This window comes from Numida meleagris, chromosome 1, assembly GCF_002078875.1.
Source record: "Numida meleagris isolate 19003 breed g44 Domestic line chromosome 1, NumMel1.0, whole genome shotgun sequence".
Classification (NCBI taxonomy): Eukaryota; Metazoa; Chordata; class Aves; order Galliformes; family Numididae; genus Numida; species Numida meleagris.
Genome location: NC_034409.1, coordinates 125,885,693 through 125,906,766, shown reverse-complemented (window position 1 = coordinate 125,906,766; position 21,074 = coordinate 125,885,693). Strand labels below are relative to the sequence as shown.

At 34.7% G+C, this 21,074-nt stretch overlaps 1 protein-coding gene across 2 annotated transcripts in view; it reads right to left on the bottom strand.

The window, feature by feature from the left end:
• Nucleotides 471-21,074, bottom strand: part of PRKX (protein kinase, X-linked) — a 55,801-nt gene continuing 35,197 nt past the window's right edge. For both annotated transcript variants that reach the window (XM_021411201.1, XM_021411211.1), the window contains exons 4-9: nucleotides 18,864-18,983; nucleotides 12,849-12,944; nucleotides 8,708-8,765; nucleotides 7,819-7,896; nucleotides 4,724-4,872; nucleotides 471-4,215 (exon numbers count right to left, since the gene is read on the bottom strand). In XM_021411201.1, coding sequence (XP_021266876.1) covers nucleotides 4,747-4,872; nucleotides 7,819-7,896; nucleotides 8,708-8,765; nucleotides 12,849-12,944; nucleotides 18,864-18,983 — 478 coding nt within the window. In that variant the 3' untranslated portion in view covers nucleotides 471-4,215; nucleotides 4,724-4,746. The remainder of the gene's footprint in view (nucleotides 4,216-4,723; nucleotides 4,873-7,818; nucleotides 7,897-8,707; nucleotides 8,766-12,848; nucleotides 12,945-18,863; nucleotides 18,984-21,074) is intronic.

The following is a 21,074-nucleotide window of genomic DNA, read 5'->3' as shown; positions in this document are numbered from 1 at the left end:
CACTGGAGAAGCAATTTACAACCAGCATCCAAACGATTTCTGGTAAAAGCAAGATTGAAGTTTTTGATGGAAGATGAAAAAAAAAGGTTTAGTTAGGTGTGCCTGACATTTTAAGAATATTCTTTGGTGCTCAGCAAAATGACAGCAAAGATTGAAATAAATGTTCCGGACAGCATTCAGCTCATTAAATTGTGAAAATGTCAAAGAAATTAGGGTCATATAATCAAAGTTTAACAAGAAGTTCAAGTCAACAGTTTCCAGTATCAGAGTACTACCTGAAATGAATTGGAAAATGTACTTCTTGGTACTTCTTCCATGCCAAATGAAATATTTTCCATTGCATCTGTCATGTTCTGGAAAGACTTAACTCCTGAGAAGAAGGAACGGTTGTTTTGCTATTCCTCTCTCCTTCATCATTTTTTGGATGAAGAACCTGTACCTCCTCCCACCATAAATGGAAGCAAACTAGGTTTAAACATTCAAAAAGTTATAAAGGTTTATTAAATGAATCCAGATTTGACAGATATTACATAAATTAAGCAGCAATAAAATTTTACTAGGGTTTATGTACAGATCACAGTGATTTTCATTGTGCAATGAGGGCTGACTTTGTAACTTTGAACAGTACTTACACATGTGAGCTACAACAAGCAACCAGCAACATACAACATTAGTCCAAGTTAACCTCGCAAGTCTAGCGGCTCAAACTGGTTATGTACTACACAAATGCCTGCTATCACTATCACTACCTACTATGCAACAGAGTATTTATAAAGCAGTTAGGTTTGCCATAGAAAAGTGCAAAACATGGGAAGTCTGTACACAGTACAGTACAAAAAGGAATCATGCTACAGTCATTGAAAGCTGAAAAATATAGCATAGGAAGCACTGCATCACAACTCTTCTGAATGGCAAGCAGATGGGCTGAGGAACAGCCATATCTTAATTGCTTTCAAACCTGCAAAATCCCTGTTGATCTATTTAAACATAGTTCAGTACCTATATTTTGATCAATTAACAATGACATTTTTTACAGTGGAAGATCACATTAGTTAAAGCTCAGTAGCACACATATTCATCGATCAAGCTAATTTACAGGAAAATCTACAGCATGTTCTCCATTCAAATCATGAAGCATTTTTATTATTTGGTTACAAGGCAATTGAGTTTACAATGCACGCTTATCACTTATAACCTCAAATCGGGCAATTAAAAATATATATATATAAAACTCAAAAATAAAGATTGTTTTTTAATGTTTAACATTCTTGTTCACCAAAGCAGAATATGAAAGGCCTATCGGCCTTGCAAGAAAACAGTCCTTATGCAACAGTCTATATGCAAAAATACATGTTAACAGAAGCAACCATAATAAAATGAACTTCAGAATAGAGGAGGGAGGAAAAAACCAAAAGTGTTCTAGCTTGCTTAAAAAAGAATAAAATAAATCCAGATTCCTTAGAGCAGTGTGTATCTGGAAACGTCTGCTTGAGTATTCAGACAGAACTGTGTTCGTTAGTGGTCCATGAAGTCCCAGCAAAGACTTAAAATAAAACCAACTCACTTGTGCAAATAAATAAAATGGGCATGTAAAATAACAGCTCATTAAGTTCAAGACTGTAGAGAAAACAACTGGTCATTTATAATAATGTTTCAAAAAGGTTTCTTATTAAGGACTTTAATTTAAAAAAATTTTGAAGGTAGCTTTGTACTAGAAAGCATTTTGACGAGGTCAGTAGTTACGTATAAGTACACATGGCTCTGGAAACAATGTGAAGTCCATGGATTAGCACTATAAAGAAAACTGCATTCACTTTTTTAGTCTCTATCATAGTGTGTGTCAGTGCATCCACTGCCAGCAATGGGAAAGTGAACGAGTAAGAATGGGTAAGAAAGAAAATCCACAATTTTCTGTTGTTCAACCTTTCAAAACTTCTAACGATCAATGCAACTTCAAATTAGTCAAATGCAAACTTCAAATTTCATTTATTCAGCTCTGAAGACTTAAACACAGTGCAGTTTTTAAGTTTGAAAGAAAAAAAAACTTGCTGTTTTTGTAGTACTTAAGATTCCAAAAAAATACTGAAACTTGCATGTTAAAAAAATAAATTGTGCTTCCCCCCCCTTAGACAAAGTAGGCTCTTTTATGTACTTTAGTTCCTCCGACTGATTTGGAATAACTAACTCCATGGATACAAATAAAGTAGACTAAACTCATTTGTCAAGAAAACAAGGTATTTTTACCATGTTAAAAGGATAATTTTCTCTGGATTTTCCCCTCATTATATATTCCTACATAGTTTTCACTGATTTTCAGCTAGGGAAATCAACTTGCAGCACTTTTCAATATTTAATGTTCCAGAACTACCGCTTTGAACAAGCATAACTTTATTACATATTGTATCTCTGCCAAAAGTTATACAGTCTCTAAGAATTAATTTATTTTATAAAGATATAGATCTAATAAACTAGAAGTTGCAAGCTTTCAAAGTACATCTACTATTTTACTACATCTCTGCATTGTTTAGAGCTAAACAAAAGAGAATTGAAGTAATTTTTCCACCAGGAGAGATCAGCTGTAGATCTATCATAAAATTATAAAGATGGTAATTTAATTTGCAATTGGTAAAATGCCTGCATAATAAGCACACAGAATTTAGTTCAGAAAAATGAATCTTTGGCCTACATTTTTTAAAGGCATTTTAGATAAAAAAAATATTTGTAGGGAAAACAGTCTGTAAGATCTACAGAGATAGTTTGATGTAGATCCATCAGTCATAGCAGTACAATGAGCTGATGCGCTTTTGAAACAAACACACACTTTTGGTTTAAATATTGTGATTTCCCTAAAAGATCTTTAAAACCAAAAAAGTAAGATAATGTATTTACTTTTTGAAATCAAAGCACTTAACTTCCCCTGCATTAAAACAAATATCACAATATGAAACATGAAAAAGACTAAAACAATCCTGAATTGTATACAATCTACCTTCATGTTTCTGTGTACTCATATATGAAGATAAATACATATGCACATACTGATACTTGGTGCTACTTAAAATGAACACTACTGCAAGTACTTCCTAAATTCAGTGTTTTTAAGATGTTAGAAAGCTGTTATACAGTTTAAAAGAAATTCCTTAGATCTAAGGCTTGAACACTGTACATATGGAATTCCTGGCAGTGGAGACTTCAGGCTATTTCCAAAAGCAGGAGCAGAAAAATCAGGCTGTAACATACATTTAGTGTTCCCTCTGATATTCAGAAGTGCCAAGTATTCGACAACAACTATGTCAATAATGAAAAAAGTCTGTTATGGCTCATGCTTTAAATTTAGAGAAGACAGCAAGCTTAAGAGAGAGAACAACTCCTGTAAGAGCCAGTTATAGCCCTTATACCAGTATGCACCGAATTGAGTGTTTACAGAGAGTTGTCACAAGAGAAATCACATTTCAGACAGCGCGTTGTCACTCAATATCCTGGCTTGTAGAGACATCAGTGTAACAGAATTTCATAAATTAACCATTAAGATGTATCTTAATCAACAATAAAACATGCCCTTGTCTTTCTGCTTTCAAGTACTATGGTTGCAAGTATGAGGCATTGGAAATTTTAGGTACAAATCTTATTTAAAACTTAATTATTTTTTATTTTTACAAAGAATTATAAAATGTATATAAGATGATGAAAAACTCATTTATCCTTTTCAGATTTTTATCCCTAGAGAACTTCTTGAAAAACATTATTTGAAAAATAAAAATCATAGACTCTGCAAAGTACAAAAATTTACATCTTTGCACAGTTCCTGTGCTTTAGTTGTACTGTATTCATTATATACATATATACTAATTTGTGCTTTTAATTACACAAGTTTAGTATAAACTTATAAAATTAAATCTATGAGTTAATTATGCAAAAAGGATCTGGGAATAGCAGGAAACTTAACTAAACCATAAGTTAAAAAAAATCCTAAAATATATCACTTTAGTCAAGTCTATTTCGGAGTAGACTGTCAATATTACAAATTACTAAACCAATGCCAAATGTTTACAGCTAAAGCTGATTCTTGCCTGCCTCCAACTCCTTAGATATTCATTATATTCTCATTTGCATATCTGAATGCAGTATAATTCTCATTCACAAGGAAAGTCTTCACTTATGTATTAATTTAATTTTTCTTCAGACTTGCTCTTCACTTCAATTTCTTTCCAGTTTCTAAGGCAAAAAACAATGAAAAAAGAATTAAAAACACAATACAGAATGTGTGAATTTAATGTCAGTTTTCGGTCTTTCACAGTTCTAAAACATAATTCGAGGTATAGAATTAAACTGAAAATCTTGTTCCTCAAACTAAAGCATTTACTCTTAATAAAAAATCTTGGAATCGAGAAATGAATGTTGTTATTTGTGAAATCAATCTAGATGTTTGTTTTTCAGACTCTATTTAAAAAGCTAAGATTGAAAGATTTAAATATGTGTGTATAAGTATCACTGTAGAACTGTCTGTGGCATAAATTAACTTTATCATTCAGCAAGCCTGCTTTACAATATATTATTTCAATTTGACTTTATACCAAATATTGCTGTGGCCAATTCATGTTGGTATTAAGGGCTGTATGGAAGAAGTAATCACTGTTACGAATCAGAAGATGTAGTTTCTGAATAAGGCTCTCACTCACCAACCTGCAATCTTTTGAAGAGGATTCCTGGCCTGTAAACATACCTTGTCCAGTGTAGATGTCGCATTCAGAAGTTCTTGAAAATTTCTAGATCTTTAGGGGGTACTGGAGGCATTTTGTTCCAGTCATCTTCAGGATAAGCTTCAAAATTGGAAGTATCTCCATCATTGGATACTTTCGGCACTATAGGAGGCTAGTCAGAATAAGCACAAAAAAAAGTTAGTACGGTTTATCAATCTGCTTCACTCCATCATATTAAAACAGAAATTCTGTAAAAAATGAAAGAAAAAAAAGGGAAAAAATTTATAGAAGTACATCTTTTTCACCAATATTAACTGACGTTGACAGAGAAAAGATTACAGCAACATATACATGTTGCAAAGCTTTGTCTGAAGTACAAAAACACTTATAATGCAGATACCTATTTGTTTGGCACTCAAGCTCTAGCTACTTTGCAAATTGAAGTTAATTACTGCAAAAGATTATTTCAATTAAGCTTCCAGGCATGTTCTCTTACAGAGTACTCTGCCACTCTCCTCATCCTTCACTCTTTGGCTAACTGGCAAGCAGCAGCATAATCACCATCAGATCCCTCTCAACTAAGATAAAGTCATGACAGCAGTGCAGGTAATTGCTTTGTAATTAAAGGCAAAAAGCCTTCTCTTCATTGCTTTCAAAACAGATTGGTTGCATTTGAAGAGGCTGAAATGACTAACTTGTACCTGCCTCACAGTATCTACTACGCGTTTTTCTAGGCAGCAAATAATGAAACTGCTGCACTGTAAAAAACTGATTTCACAAGGATGTCTGTAAAAGCGTCTTAACACTAATTGATCTTTGGATCTTATGGAAATTGGAAGTGCAACGAGAAATATTTTTCTACCTCTTTCCTCAGAGGATCCTTTGGATTTCCAGCTCACAGTAGTTTTTCCCTATTTTCTGTTTAGCACTGAGATTACTCTGCCCTTCTGGCCACAGGAATGAGACAAACCTCCTTTCTGAAACACTTAATCAGTTACAGGTAAAAAAACATTTCTTTACTCAACTGACCTTCATTTCTATCCCCTTCTTAATCATACAGAGACCTTAAGTATCAGCATGCCAAACATACTGCTCTAAGTTGAGAAAACCTTAAGGACACCAAATTGGCCAAAGAAACTTCCAGCACAAAAAGAACTACAAAGTGTGATGTTATTCTCCATTTCCTCATAAAGGCTTCCATTGGCTCTGAGATCTAATCTGAAATTTTAGGCTTTGAAAAAAGGCATTAGTAAGCTTCCAGCTGGAAAGAAAAGTCCTCACAGACAGTACCTCCACACTTCAATCAAAAACAAAGTGTTGTTTTGCCAATATGGCAGTCACAGAATACTGCACAGATTCACAGAAGCAGAGCTTCTGTGCTTTAATGTTTAATGCAGAGTTCCAGAGAATTGTGGGGGGGGGTTGTACACAGGTATGTAGGACAGCGCTCCAGGTCATAGCCTTTCAAATCACAATCCTCCAATGTTCCCAAACTGCAAAAACAACTTGAAAAAGTACTTTCAAAACTTCCTATGCAGTGACAGCTATCCAAACTGACTGAAGACTTCCAAAATGCTACTGCTAAAGTCAAGGGAAGATGCAGCCTGGCCTAAAATCTAAAAAGTTTTGTTAAGTAATAGAGAGGGAGAGAGAGAAATTAACAAAATTATGCTCTCTCCCAGTTTGCAAATGTTATTTGCAAAATATTGACATTTAAGATCTTTTCAGGACTGTGATTCAATGCTCCACTTGTACAACAGAACAACTCATATTTTTAAGAGGAAAATGTATGTATTATGTCATATTTTCCATCTCTTCATCAGTATATAAAAGTCTAAGATTATAAAAAGTTATTTTTCGAAGCAGAATCACAAAGCAAATTTCTGACCCAATTTATGTCTTTGCTCTGAAGAATAATTAAGTAGAATCTCATCCTCATCTTCTAAAGTTCAATCCAATCACCACTAAGAATAAGAAACAAAATTTCAAATTCATCACCTGAATGCCAGTGACATTTTTTTTTAATAAAAAATGTTGCATACAGGGTGCTAGGATCTGAGACTAACATTCACTTTTTAAATTAAACTATTTGCTATTTACTTAGTAATACAGTAGAGTGTTATAAACCAGAGTTGAAATTTCTATTACAATGTAATATTCCAATCTTTGTGTGATCAGAATTTACAGTAAGTAAATGGAAAAATTGCCTTTGTTATAACACCTCTGGATAAACCATCAATTGGGTGTTGTAATCCCAGCATAAAAAAGAGAAAAAAATTGCCTACAGCATTACATTAGGATGATGTTCACAAGAATACCTCATCAGCATTTTCACCTCTTATCTGTTTTCCCCAAATTATCTAGTTAGAAATTCATTGTAAAAAGTCATGCAATAAAAGTAAATCCAAACATTTAATTAGTACTTGACTGACTGCAGATGGCAATCTACGTTACTGAAAGTCACTTCTGTGAGAAATTGTTATAGTTAGAACTTTGAGGAAAGAAAGAAGGGTTTACTTCCAAAGTTCTTTAAAAAGCATTTTGCAGTGTTGATAGCTTTTGCAAACATCTGCCTTCATATAATACTAGAATTCAGTGCTGTTAAAACTTACGTTAGAATTACATTCATAAATCCTTCTCTCTCACCTTTCCCCTCCTCCTACTCCAATATGCTTTACGTTTTATTAAAGCACTTACCTGAGTTGAACTTGGCAGAAAAATTTAAAGCACAGATACAAGAGGATGACAAAAATGCAAACAAAAAGAACCCCACACCAACACACCTTCAACCCTACAGTAGAAGTTACTTACAAAGACCTATAAATGAAAACTGAAGCTTACTGTATGTAATGTTAATCACCTTACTTCAGCAAAACAAAGCAGACTTTTTTAAATTCACTATTCATAAGCGTATTGCACAAAAAATGTGAAAAGACATTCATATAAATTAACTTTGCAGCACAAAAGGAAAAAATGTATAATTACTGATCGATACAAATACTCAAGATACTCATACACAAATGAAAACACACACACAGCAACAAAATTTCAACAGAACAATTCAAATGAACAATAACTTCATATTGTCATGTCTTCTACGGTATTTTTCAGAAGGTACCTTTAGTCTCCTTTGAGGTACAGCGTCCCAGTCTATAGACCTGAACCATCGATGTCTCTTCACATCATCTGCTCCATTCTTTAAAAAAACAAACAAAACATCTATTAAACGATATGAATGTCAAGACATGTATTTCATCATTAAGAACTATGCCATCAAAACAAACTAATGGTTTATTTAACCTTTTTTCAGGAGATAATCAATACAAGATTCTACAGGATAAATTTACATGTGTTATTTCCCTAGCAGATCCTGAGTTCCAGCAGTATCATCCAATTCATTTATTTATTTTCAGCATTCTTCTTACACAAAGGAGATGAAAGTTAAACTTAAAATATCCACAATGCCATTCACTGTAGTTTTATTTACTTCAGTTTTCTCTGGAGCTTTGAAGAATGACTCTTATTCTGACTTGCTTTCTAATTCTTACACTAATAAAAAAAAAACCAACAACTGTGGGTTGGTGGAGTGTAAAGTAGAAGACAGTACTAGCAAATACTTCTATCAAATATTACCGATGTTTAGTACTGACAACAAGAGGTCCTAAATACTGTTACAAAAATATATACATAAAACCATTTGTTTTCATTTCAGATGTATGGTTAAAGGTATTATTGTCTTGTAATGATTACTTTATCTTGGCTGGCTTGGTTTCAACTATGTACATTAAGGAAAAAAACTTTTTTTTTTTTTTTTTAACTTTTGAGAAGAGGGGAACAGCAAAGTGAGTACAACTTGCAGAAATACAGAGTTGAACTTTTCATTTAGAACTGAAGTCACATTTGGAAACATGTAAATCAAACTCATGCTTATAAAACTAAAAACTATTCTATGTCTTTCCTGTAGAATTCTTTCACCTTGTGCATTACATCTAACATTTTATACTAACCTTCATATTTCCTAATCGCCTTGTCCTGTCAACCACAAGTAGCTTCTTAATAAGGTCCCTGCAATAAAGAATATGTGTTTTCTGTTCAAAAGAAGCAATATATTTGACTGTCATACAAATGTTATAGAATATCAGCATGCTTCACTTTGGCTAGTTAATACTGTGTATAATTTACCCATTCATTTATTTTGCATTTCAGAACAGTTAACAGTCATTATCTTTTTTCTCTTCTTTCCTTCTCCCCAAGTAGTACTATATCTTTCTTTCCATCACTGTACTTTGCTGGGCATTCTAAATCTCAAAATTGATCTCAAATCTATTTGGCAGAGCACAGCCCTAATTTATACATAAAATACAGATAAAGCCACACTCTCAACTTCATACATTCAAATTTAAATTCCATGACAATTAAAAATTCAGGGAAACCATGGAAGAACTACTCATCTGTATAAAACTAGCAAGATTCACAAGCTTTCATTTCACTGAAAATGAAAAGCTTCCACTGAGATTCCAGATCACCGAACAACTCTAAATAAACCTACATCAACCTTCTAAAAGATGAAAATTCATTCAGAGACACAAAGGACTTGTGTTTTAAGAGCAAAGTGCTTTTTAAGTGCCAAACATAAAATGAGTATAATTTATTGACTTCACTTGATTACTTATGAGTTGGGAGAAAATCTGGCTTCTTATTTTTGAAGCAGTTAATTTGTATCTCAATTATTACTGTGCTATGTAGTATAGCACAATATCATTCTGCTTTCATAAATTCCCAATGAGAGGTAAGAACAGTTTAGCCACCTCTCCTGTTTCTACAGTCTCAATAGGCAGGAAAGTTCCAGTACTGCATGAAATGCTAAAGATCTAGAGAATATGGCCAGTTTCGACTCTTTAACCTTGAAGAAGGTTAAGCAAGCTGATTTACAGAAAAAAAAAAAAAAAAAAGGCAAACGTGGCATACCTGTCTCTTTCCACCCTTGGTTCTAGCACCTACTATTCCAAAACAAAAACAATACTGTGTCATGTATCCTAGGAATCACAAAAGTGTATGCACAAAGAATACATGAACTCATAGTGAATGTGTTGAACTATTTCAAAAGCTGTTGTATTTGGCAGGATACAGTTCTAAAACTAAACTGGAAAAATATTCAATTGCCAGATTAAAGGACAATAAAGAAGTCAAAGCAGAAACCATTTTTTTAAACTCTCATGATAGTTTCAGACAGTCAGTGTTTGGATTAGATTAAATAATGCAATTGACTCCTTTTACAGTGACCTTCAGTGACATATTTCCTTCCAGTTCTTCAGAGAAGGCTACGAAAGTGGCTATAAACAATCTTTTCAGCTGAAGTAGAACTGAAAAGAAATCCAGAAAAACAAAACAAGAGACACAAGATATATGGCCAAAGTGAAATCATGGAGTTTGCTCTTCCAGTATAACTAGAAAACATTCAAAGAATCATTCTTTGTTAGCTTCAAAAACTGATATTAGAAAAGCATAGCTAAACTCAGTGATGCGTGTTGTCACTAAAAATGAACAAATGCTGCATTCAATAGAACAAATACCTATTAATTTGAATCAAGTGACAGTTGAGTGTTTCTTTACTTTGTAGTTTCTCAAGAACAATTTAGAAATGATCACATTAAAATCAGTCGATATGCTGCTGTATGTACACAGAGAATGAGATTCTACATCAAGACCTTTCCAGATTATCAATCATTACATTGCTGTAGCACTGATGTTTCACTTGGCATTTTCCAAAATTGCCTTTGCAAAAAAAGTTTACAAAAACAGAAGAAAAATATAAAGAAATAAATTACAAACTCATTAGTGGCCAAATATAGAACACAATTAGTACTTCTGGTAAAGCATAACTGAAGCAATGCAAAACTCTGCTGACACTGTAGTTTCAGAATTTCTAGTTGGTTAACTTATTATTAATCTTCTGAAGCTTCTCAGCAGAAGAGATCTGCCCTAATGACCCACTGTGTCAAGGACTTCAAGTACACAGGAGAAAGGACTCGCAGAAAGCATCTGATCAAATGTCAGGAAGGCGAGAAGAGATACAGAAGAAAGCAGAAGAAAGCAAGGTGAAAAAAGGCTAGCTCAGGCCAGAAGGAGTAGCAGATCCTAAATTACTGCAAGAGACAGTCAACATTATGTAGCAAGATGGAAAGCAGAAGAGGCAGAAATTCAAAAGGCAACATATGCATGTGCTCGGGCAATGCTATATGGGGAAGGGAAAGGAAGAATATCAGTCAGTAAATTCGTATACATCTATGTAGGGAAGTTTTCCAAGGACTTGACCAGACAGTTTTGCTGCCTACGAGCAATGAGTTATAGTTCAATTGTTACAAACACTGTATAACATCAATATTTTGAATATAGCATGGATGTGACAGATAGGACACAAGATAGTCCTCATTCTTGCTGAGATACCAACTGCTAGGAACAAGATAATGGCAGCAAAAGGGATATAAGAGCAGACTGTCTTTCTAGAACAAAACAATATTATCAAGTGCTTTAAGAAAATGGTGCAAAGATGTCAGGCTACCCATTCTGAATATTATGATTTTAAAAAAAAAAAGGGAAGTTGCTGCAACAAGAGACATAAATTATGCTAACAACTTGGTGCAGGAAAGCAGGTGAAGTCAATGGATGAGATCACTCAAAACCAAAGTGTGAAAGGAAGAAAGCCCAAACCAGAATCCCACAAGACCCCTTAAAGGCAGGAATGTAATGGGAATGAACTGCCAAGCACAAGCTGAAAGAACATCTGGATAACAAAAACTGGCAAAGAGGTGTATCAACAAGTACGTTGATTAATGTATCCTGTAATTCATGTCTAGACTGAAGAACAAAACCTGCATATACATGCTTAGTAACGTAACTAGGAAACTTACAGCATTAGGTGTCTTGTGGATAGTAGAGGTAAGCGCTGGTCTGTGAACGCTGAATACAAGCACAAACTAACAACAGCTCTACTTCCAAATGCTTTCAAAAGCTGCTAGTTATGCTATGCTAACTCAAACTACCCAAATACTCTAATTTGAGCTATTCACCTCTGGTCATGCTTTTATACTTTAATGCATATAGTATACACACTGAACATGCACACTCTCTTTCCTAAGATGGACTGGGTTAGGAAGACTGGAGGAGACTACTCTAGTTAGAAACTGCTTCAAGATAGTGAGGAAACACTCCTAAGAATGGACATGAATAAGAGAAACTAATGAGCATAATCTGATGCAGACAGGTTTGATTTGGTGAACCTGATGACCGAGTGGAGGATTAAAAATTTCTCCCTAAACTAATAATTTCGCAGGAGAATTCATGAAAGTTCAGATAAAGTTGGATAGATTTTGTTACATTTGCCATACAGCATTTTATCTATCAAGTTAGTGTTGACATTAAGCAAATGCCATTTCTACAGGTCACTTCAAAACACCTTGAAAGATTAACTTGGGTATGTAAGAATAACTTCCTGCCCTCATTCATGCAATCATCTCTACATCTGAGTAGAGATACTTAATGTTTGCAATTGCATTTTAGAGCTTCTAAAATTTACTAGCAATTATTTTGGTGACAGAACTTTCAATGAAGGAATTTTGGAATAGGAGAAAGAAGCATTTATCTGCTACACACAGACATGCATATTTCAGATTGCATATTGAACTGAAGCTCCACTATCTGAAGTGCCATTTTAGACTGGAAATTTAGAAGCATCAGAGTTCAAGTAGTTATGTCAAGAGTGATTTAACTGGTATTTACACAAAGGAACAGTATGATGTCCTCCTCGTGCTCTCCTAATTTTTATCCATGCTAAAGTATTTCCTCATAGTTCTCTTTTCTTCCTCCCCTACATCATGCTAGCACCAATAAGCTTTGCACAAGGTGGGAAGGCATTTAATATTCCAAAATATGCAGAAAAGTATGAGAGGCAGATAGCATAGGACTGTATCTCCTGCCTGAAATCTGTAAGTCATACAATTTTACTCTGAGTGCAAGAGTAAAGGTCATCTAAAATATTTTCCAACTTAGTGTTTCAGAAAATCAGAATCTTCTATGAAGATCCTTTCGGAAAGAATGCTCAGAAGGTACTTAGAATATAAAAGACATTGTTGGGAGTCACAGACTTACTTTACATATAAATCCAAATGCCGTGGGAAATCTATTTTGCCAGCAAGAATCTTCTGGTATATACCAAATGGATTGTCATCAAAAAATGGAGGAAACCTATTTTAACACAACAAATTTATAGAGGTTAAGAAAAAAAACACAATAGGAATCTTGCAAATATTATGATGTTACAGTAATCTCTCAAAAAAACAACCTGATTACATGGTTCTTTTTGGTACGGCATCATCAATCAAAATACTAACTTGATAAATAAATTATCAAGCCATACTGAGGCTGCCATTGTGAAAAAAATTGTACACAGAATTAACATTTAATTATTACAAGAGAGCTATTTGTTACATTACGACACTTTAAAAAATCATAAAAGAAACTTTCAGTGTTAAAGTAGAAAAAGCTTTGCTTTCTACAAAACCCAAGGCTATACCTTCTAAAATATCCTAACCATTTTTCATTTTGTCCTGTAACCACTGACCAGTTTCCATCCAAACTGTCAAAGGCCCCACATACAAACAGGCTGTCCAGTTCAGTTATTTATTGTACATCTTTAGTTTAAGTATAGGCTTTGTTAGAGAAGGTCTGAAGGAGATAGACTGATTGTTCAGAACCCCAAAGTCTCTCAAAGTGCAGCTGTCTTTTTTGCATTGGGACAGATAAAGTACAGATTTAATCTCTCTGGGATGATGAGGAAATCAAGATACAATTAAAATTCTACACTTATTTTCTATAGAATTCTCCATAAAGTTGTGAGATATCAGAGAGACAGCTTCCAGTCTTACATCTACAGTAAGAATTGAGATAATTTTCTGCTGTGCTTCCTTTACCAGTATATGACAGACCCCAATTACTGCAAGAGGCTCAGAGTGTAGGTACTTCTGTACAACAGGCCCATTCAGCTTTGACCAAGTGCCAAGAGGTTTTCAGTCATCATTTTAGAAATTAACACAGGAAATATTGTAGGGGAACGGAATAGCTATTCATTCACTAATCTGTCCCACCTTGACTTCTGTAACACAACACCCCTCTTATGCTTCTACCTCAAAACCTTTACAAAATAGAAAAACGGATATAATTCATACAGATGGTACTCAAAATCCCAAATATTGTTATGATAGCTTCAACACTTAAAATGTTTTCACATCTTCCTTACACTTTGTAATTACTTTCTAGAAGACTTAAACGGCATGCATGTATACACAATACAAATACAGTGCTGATGGTTTTAGAAGTCACTAATAGCAGAAACAAAGGCAAAAAAATTTCTTCCTCTCAAGTTCTTTCCTTAATTTTACATTACTCAAAGCAGATTATTCCTCAGCAAGTACCATGCTTTATTTCCTCTAAGTAAATATTTTCAGAAGTACTAAATGCTTCATTATTTAGCTGATAGTGAAGAGGATTAGCATTTCCTTTTCAATACTCTAAAATTCAAACACAGACATAACCAAATTCTTGCCTGTATGACTAAGGTTTTTCTTAAATCTTTTTTTTTTTTTAAGAGTCATACTTCAAAGCTCAGAAAATTATAACCAAACTATTTGGTTTTATTATGAAAAACCAAATAGTCTCACTACTGAAACTGGAGAACATACGAATATCAGGAAAAATATTTACATTTTTATGAATTACTGCTTTGATAGAAAAGAACAAGGAAAATGGACACCTTTAAAACATGTAAAATTTTTGCAAACCAGACACTATCATATATCATATAAACTTTCTTTTTCACTTGTGCAATGTCCTTCATGTTCTCCAAAGCAAAGTGACAAACAGTAGACTCAACTTCCAATTTACTATCTGTTATTGTGTATTAATGAACTATATAAGGCAATCAGAATTAGAGCTTTGAACTACTTAGCATGCAGGTGCCTGTCACAATAAAGCGGATTGACTTGTAATACGGGGTTTTTTTTTCCCTCCATCTCCAAATGTCCTATATGCTATTGAGGTGCGAAGTCAAGAAGAATAAGGAACTTGCATATGTTTCTATGTATCTGTACATGTTAAGTTTGCTCTGTGTGTTCCTAATATGAAAACCTTAAATTACTATGTTATCTTGCAATTATTCTTTTAAATTACATTTGGCTATATAAAAATGTAACGGCAATATTGCTTAGAGTATATTTGAACTGTATGGCAATATGAGATTAGTGGTGAAAATTTTTCTTACTCAAAAAACAAATCACTTGACTTTGATACTACATGCAACTGGTCAATCTGCAACACATTGCATGGAATTTTTAACACAACAGCACGAGTATTGTGCTGGAAGCTACCTTATAAATCAACAAAAACCCCTTGAGCTTCAATCCGTCTTCACGCCACAAGGCAAATACAAACAGCTGCCTTCTTTCCACCAACTGAAAAAAAGCTAAAAAATTCTCTGTATATAGGACAACAGCTGCAAACCATTTCATTCGCTAACTGATGTGTAACAATGACATTGACACTGGTCTCAAAAATAACAGATCGTTTTAGCACTGAAGAAGAGGTGTCACAAAACCTCAAGGGAAAAGCAAGTCTGAAATAAGAAACTGTAGACAGAAATCATTATCTACCTATAAAGCACAGACCAGTATGAAAGGGCCTGTTGTGACAGAACGAGAGAAAATGGCTTCAAACTAAAAGAGGGGAGATGTAGACTGGATATTAAGACTGGATATAAGGAATATTTTTTTACGATAAGGGTAGGGAAGCAGTGGAACAGGTTGCCCAGAGAGGTTGTGGATGCCTTGTCCCTGGAGACATTCAAAGTCAGGCTGGACGAGGCTTTGAGCCACCTCATCTAGCTGTGGTGTCCCTGTTCATTGCAGGGGGTTTGGACTAGGTGAAGATCCCTTCCAACTCAAATGACTGTATGACTCTATGTCACGTGACTAATAAAACAAAACAAAAAAAACCCCACAGTTGTCATTAAATGAGAAAATTCAGTTAGCTATATTTCTAATTACAGTACAATAATCATCTAACACATGTAATGTTTAATAACATTAAACCACATCCTCTGTGGTAGATAGTAACAGAACACAATCACTCAACATATATAAATCTTTGAACTCCTATTTTCTTCCATTGACGCTTCGGTTAGATTGTTCAGATTAACTCAAAAAAACCCTGACGTTAATAATCTGCTTTGTAAAGATTTCTTCTCACCCTTGGTTTTCCCTGTTCTTTCTCCTTCCCATATTTTATTATCTCAAACCTAAATGGGACTTTGCCCTAAACCTAGAATGTGAGGAACCTGAATTCCATGGGCCTCCAGGGATTGAGTTAGTGAAATAAGACACTGTAGAACAGGAAAGTGTGGTTTATTTTGTTTGTTTTTAGAGAGATCATTTCCTAACACACACATCTCCCTATTCTTTTCAATTGCTTTTGGGGTCCAGAGAGTAACGGCAGGAAATAACTACCAAATGTCACAAGTCATTTACTTGCAGATAGTAACTTAGTCTTGAAGTCAATTTTTGTTCACTTTCAAATAACTGTCCTGCTTCTTAACTCTTCCTTGATTTTTAAGGGGTTAAAAAACAAAACAAAACCATTTATGACTGTTTTTGCATTGAATGCCTTCATAGTAAGTATCAAGCCATATCTTGAGCTGGTGAGGGAAAGTGCTTTAAAACACTGTTACTGCCAACAATAGTGAAAAGCTGATAAAATGCTAAAGGCATTTACCCTGTGTGGTAACATTTCCTCTTAAAGAAAAGATGGACAACATAGTCTCTGCTCCCCTCAACCTCTTGTCCACAAAACCCCAGAATTTTAAAACAACCAGATTGGACTGAGGCCCCAAACAAACACTAAAAATATGAAGCATATATACAAATATTTTTATTAAATCAGAAATACTGTAGTAATAGAAAGACTGTTACAAAACCACGTGCAGATGGCAGCTGCTCTGTCCATCAGCCAGTGTAAGACCTCAGTTGCCTTTTAGAAAACGCATCATTTATCTCTATTAGTTAAGAATCTCAATAGCTGAAATGTTCGTATTATGCTTGGGGGAACTGCAATCTCATCACACAATGTCAGGTCACAGAAAATCCTACAGTTAGAAATGACTGCAGCTGCTCCCATTATGCTAAATATATACCCACTATATTTCAGCAGAACGTACAGCAGTCATAGTTCAGTGTTCTCAAGTCTTGAGATCTCAGACTCCACAGATGAGATCTTGCTTGAATATCATCTGCATCCAGTATGTTAACTTTGGAAACCATTTCCACTACTATGCTAGTAGAGAAAATCCTATCAACCTGAGTTATGAAAAAAAGGAAAGCTGCCAGATTTGCACTTTCACTGGGACGAGGTAGGCAGAACAGAAAAGTTGATACTGAGGGGTCCCCCACCAAATCCTGTGGCAGGAAGTTAAATTACTCAGACTACCACTGGGAGATTGCAACATCTGAGCTAGTATTATTGCCCCATACACTTATCCTCATGCTGTCTAGGACTAACATTAGCAGCAAAAGGGCTGCTGGGAATTTTGTTCCTTTCATTCATCCCTCCGAGAAACAAGAAGAGAATCCCATCCTTACAGGTAGCCATGGAAGAAAGGTGAAGCCTGGCCTCTACACAAATCAGCCTATATAAAATACTTTTTGTTAGATGAGTCAACCAACCTTGCCTGCGTCACTAGGAAACTCTTAGTACATTTCTATGCCTTTTCTGCCTTGAGATTCGAAGCAAATGCATATTCAAATCTTCAGGATTTTAAGAAACCAAGCAGCTGCAGCATTGTCCTGGGACATAGTTTGGATAGTGCTGGGTTGGCTCCTTAACACTAAACATGTGCTGTATATTGGAGCTAAGAAGCAATGAGCCATTGATTGTCTGCACAGGCAATCAGTTAGTTTGTCCAAGCACAACAGCCCTGAGCTGATGGCACTGCACACAGAAAAGGAAGATCAAATCCAGGGAAGGAAGTTTTTGTTCTTACTTTTCTCTATGGGACTGAAGATTCAGAGTGAAAAGCCATAATGACAACCTGATGCATGCTCAGTGCGTGAGAAGGCATTGAGCACACTGGGACTGATACCCTGACACCAAAAAGAAGTTCTAACAAAAACTTATTGAAATACACTGTTTCTTTAGAAGCTATGAAAACCTTGCTTTCATCTGCACTTATTCTACTGTAGAAACACTGACAAACCTGATTTAAAAAAATAATAAAAAAAAAAATTAAAAAGCAAGGAAAAGCATGTGGATGCCTTGTTTGGTACACATTCACAACTTCACTTTCTCTCTAACCCTGTTACTTATTTTACTGAAAATATAAATATATATATTTTTAAATCAGAGCAAAGTCAGGCAATTACTTTTATCTACCTAATACTTAAAGCGAGAAGCAGTTATTTATATCAATGCCAGAAAAATCTCATTTCAATTTTTATCTTCTGTGAATACTACTATCAAGCAAATTTCAAAACACCAGAAATAAAATTTGAGAAAACGGATTTCCAAATAGACTGTTTAACCTTTTCCCCATTTTCTTTGGTTTAAAGAAAACCAAAGATCAGTAGCAACACAAACTGTATTGACATAAGCCTTCCTGCTTTCCATCTATATATTAACAGACCGAAGTTCTCACTGCAACTATTACTTTGCTATGCTAGAAACTGGTTATAGAATTTTCAAACAAAACTGGTATTCATTGTCTTCACCTTTATATGGTTTTGCATATAAAAATGTCATCTTCAACAGAACTTGTCCATAAGAGATTAGGAAAAAAACAGCTGCTACACAAAAGTACTTAAGCTACCTCATTTTAAGTTAAAAAAAAAAAAAAAAAAAAAAGGAAATTCCCTCTCCCCCCAAATATCCTGCCAGAAATAGTAGTTTTTTTGTTTGTTTGTTTTTAAAAAAGTACCATAATTCTTGTCTTCAAAGACAAAAAATGAAAACTGGTAATATTTAACCCAAATTTGATCTTCAGAGTATCACAAACAGAATTAGTAAAGAATCATAACCTTCTCTTTGACACAGTATTCCCATGATATATTAATCATTATCACTTACCCTGACAACATCTCAAATATAAGAATTCCCAGGGCCCACCAATCCACAGCTCTCCCATGACCTTTGCTTTGTATGACTTCTGGTGCAAGGTATTCAGGAGTGCCACAAAGTGTCCATGTTCTAGGAGGAAAACAGAAAACATAAAATACAATAACAAAGTTAGACTAAATTGGAACTAAAATTACAGTAAAAAAGAAAAAAATAGGAAACATTCAAGATGTGCCTACGTTACTTATTATATATAGGAATAAGAGAAATGCAGGACCTCTACAAGATCTCAGAAGACTGCTGTAACACGATCCAGTTCACCTGGCATACATGGAAAAATACGGAAATTAAGAAACTGCTTGGCTGCAGGAAACATCAGTGCACTCAGCCTCCTGGCTGCTAGTGTGGTACCCTACCCAATGATTTCAAAGCAACATATAGCCTATTAACAGTGGTTTCCACCCTGTAAGCTACAGATATTTGACAGGCCCAGCAGTGGCAATAGCAATGTGAAATACAACTCACATTCCAGATGACCGTGCAGATTTTTATGAGCATGGCATGCAGGCTCTTGTTCATCACTGGCAAAAATGCATAGCTAATGGTAGTGACTACAGTCAAAACTACGGTTTTGTAGCTGAGAATTTGCTCTATCAAATAGTGCTGTTGTGCTCTTTGTAGTTGTAATTTTCATGGAAATAAATGGGAGGCATTACTTTCAGTGCAACCTATGAATGAACTTGTATTTGTACAAACACTTGTGCAGAATTTGCCTGGCTTCACATCACAACTTATTTTTAAACACATTCTAGAGAAAAAATAAACTCTGACTGTCTTATTTGTGAACACAATATGATTTTTCTCCAAGGCACCAATGAAACTGGTAATAAATGCATTAACACGAATAGCAATCACTTTTAAAGAGCAATATATACATCTTCCACCTTCCTGTTTTTCCTCCTACTTTTCTACTCAGCTTAAATCACCTTCTTCACAACCATAAGGACATATTCAAAATTTTTATTACGGCATCTCAGACTACCAGTATTTTTTTGTTTTTCTTTTGCTTTTTTTTGGAAGTTTAAATGAAATGCTTTTCTGAGATTGCGGGACTACTTTAATTGCAGTTTTTTTAAAAAAATATTATTATTCCTAAAATATCTTAAATTAGACAAGCTCTATAACTTTCAAAAATTTAAGATGCAAGGAGTTGAATTTCTTTATGCATAATTTTAAAACAGCAAATGCAAATTACTCCAGCTAAACTGTACGTTACTGACATACTGTGCATGCTTTTGAAACTACGTTCATTGGTGTAAGAGTAAATCTTCAATTTTTAATGACAAATGGATGGCATAATTTACATTGCTGGAAAACATGAACTCTGACTTTCCAAATCAGTCGCATTCAAAATAATTCTTACATGCAGCACTATTTACACACTGCTGCCATCTAGCAGTTGCCAAGATAACGCCTACCGTGTAAAAAAAAAATTATGACCCACTATCATCCTAAAATTTAAGACATTGTATTACAATGCAGTACACAAACTTTAATTCATGCTGATTTAGCCCATCCTGCAAGCAAACAGTTGCCAGTCATTGGTGTCTTTGTGAAGTTGTGTATCTGTACCATACGATCATGACTTACATACTCTCTTGTTGGTCAAGTAACAAACTATTCCATATTTTCGAAAACGTATGAAGTATTACTTTTATTATTATGTAGGCCGCTCTGAAAGTAATACCTCCTATTTATTTTCGTGGGAACTACAACCAAAACTAGAAGAACAATAACACTATTTGACAGAGCAAATTCTCAGCTACAAAACACTATTTTTCACCAATGTCACCACCATTTCCTATGCATTTTTGCCAGTGATGAACAAGAGCATGCATGTAGCACTTGTAAAAGTTGGCACTAGTGGAGGTCTCCCACTATCGCTGGTGCCACTGCTGAAATGCAACACCCACTGCCTCATTGTGCTATCTATCATCCACTGTTTGGTCCCCATAGAAATTCAGCAAAAGCTGAAGAATGTGAATGTGTGATATTCTTTCTGCATGGAGGAATTCAGTTCCACACCTTTACCTCATCTACACTTCCATGTCAGATGCCATTTGGACAGACTGCCCCTCTGTTGCCATCTGTCACATACCAAAGAATGTAACATAATGTTGGTGGGAAGGTTCATAGCACCAACATCCACCTTTGACATTGTGG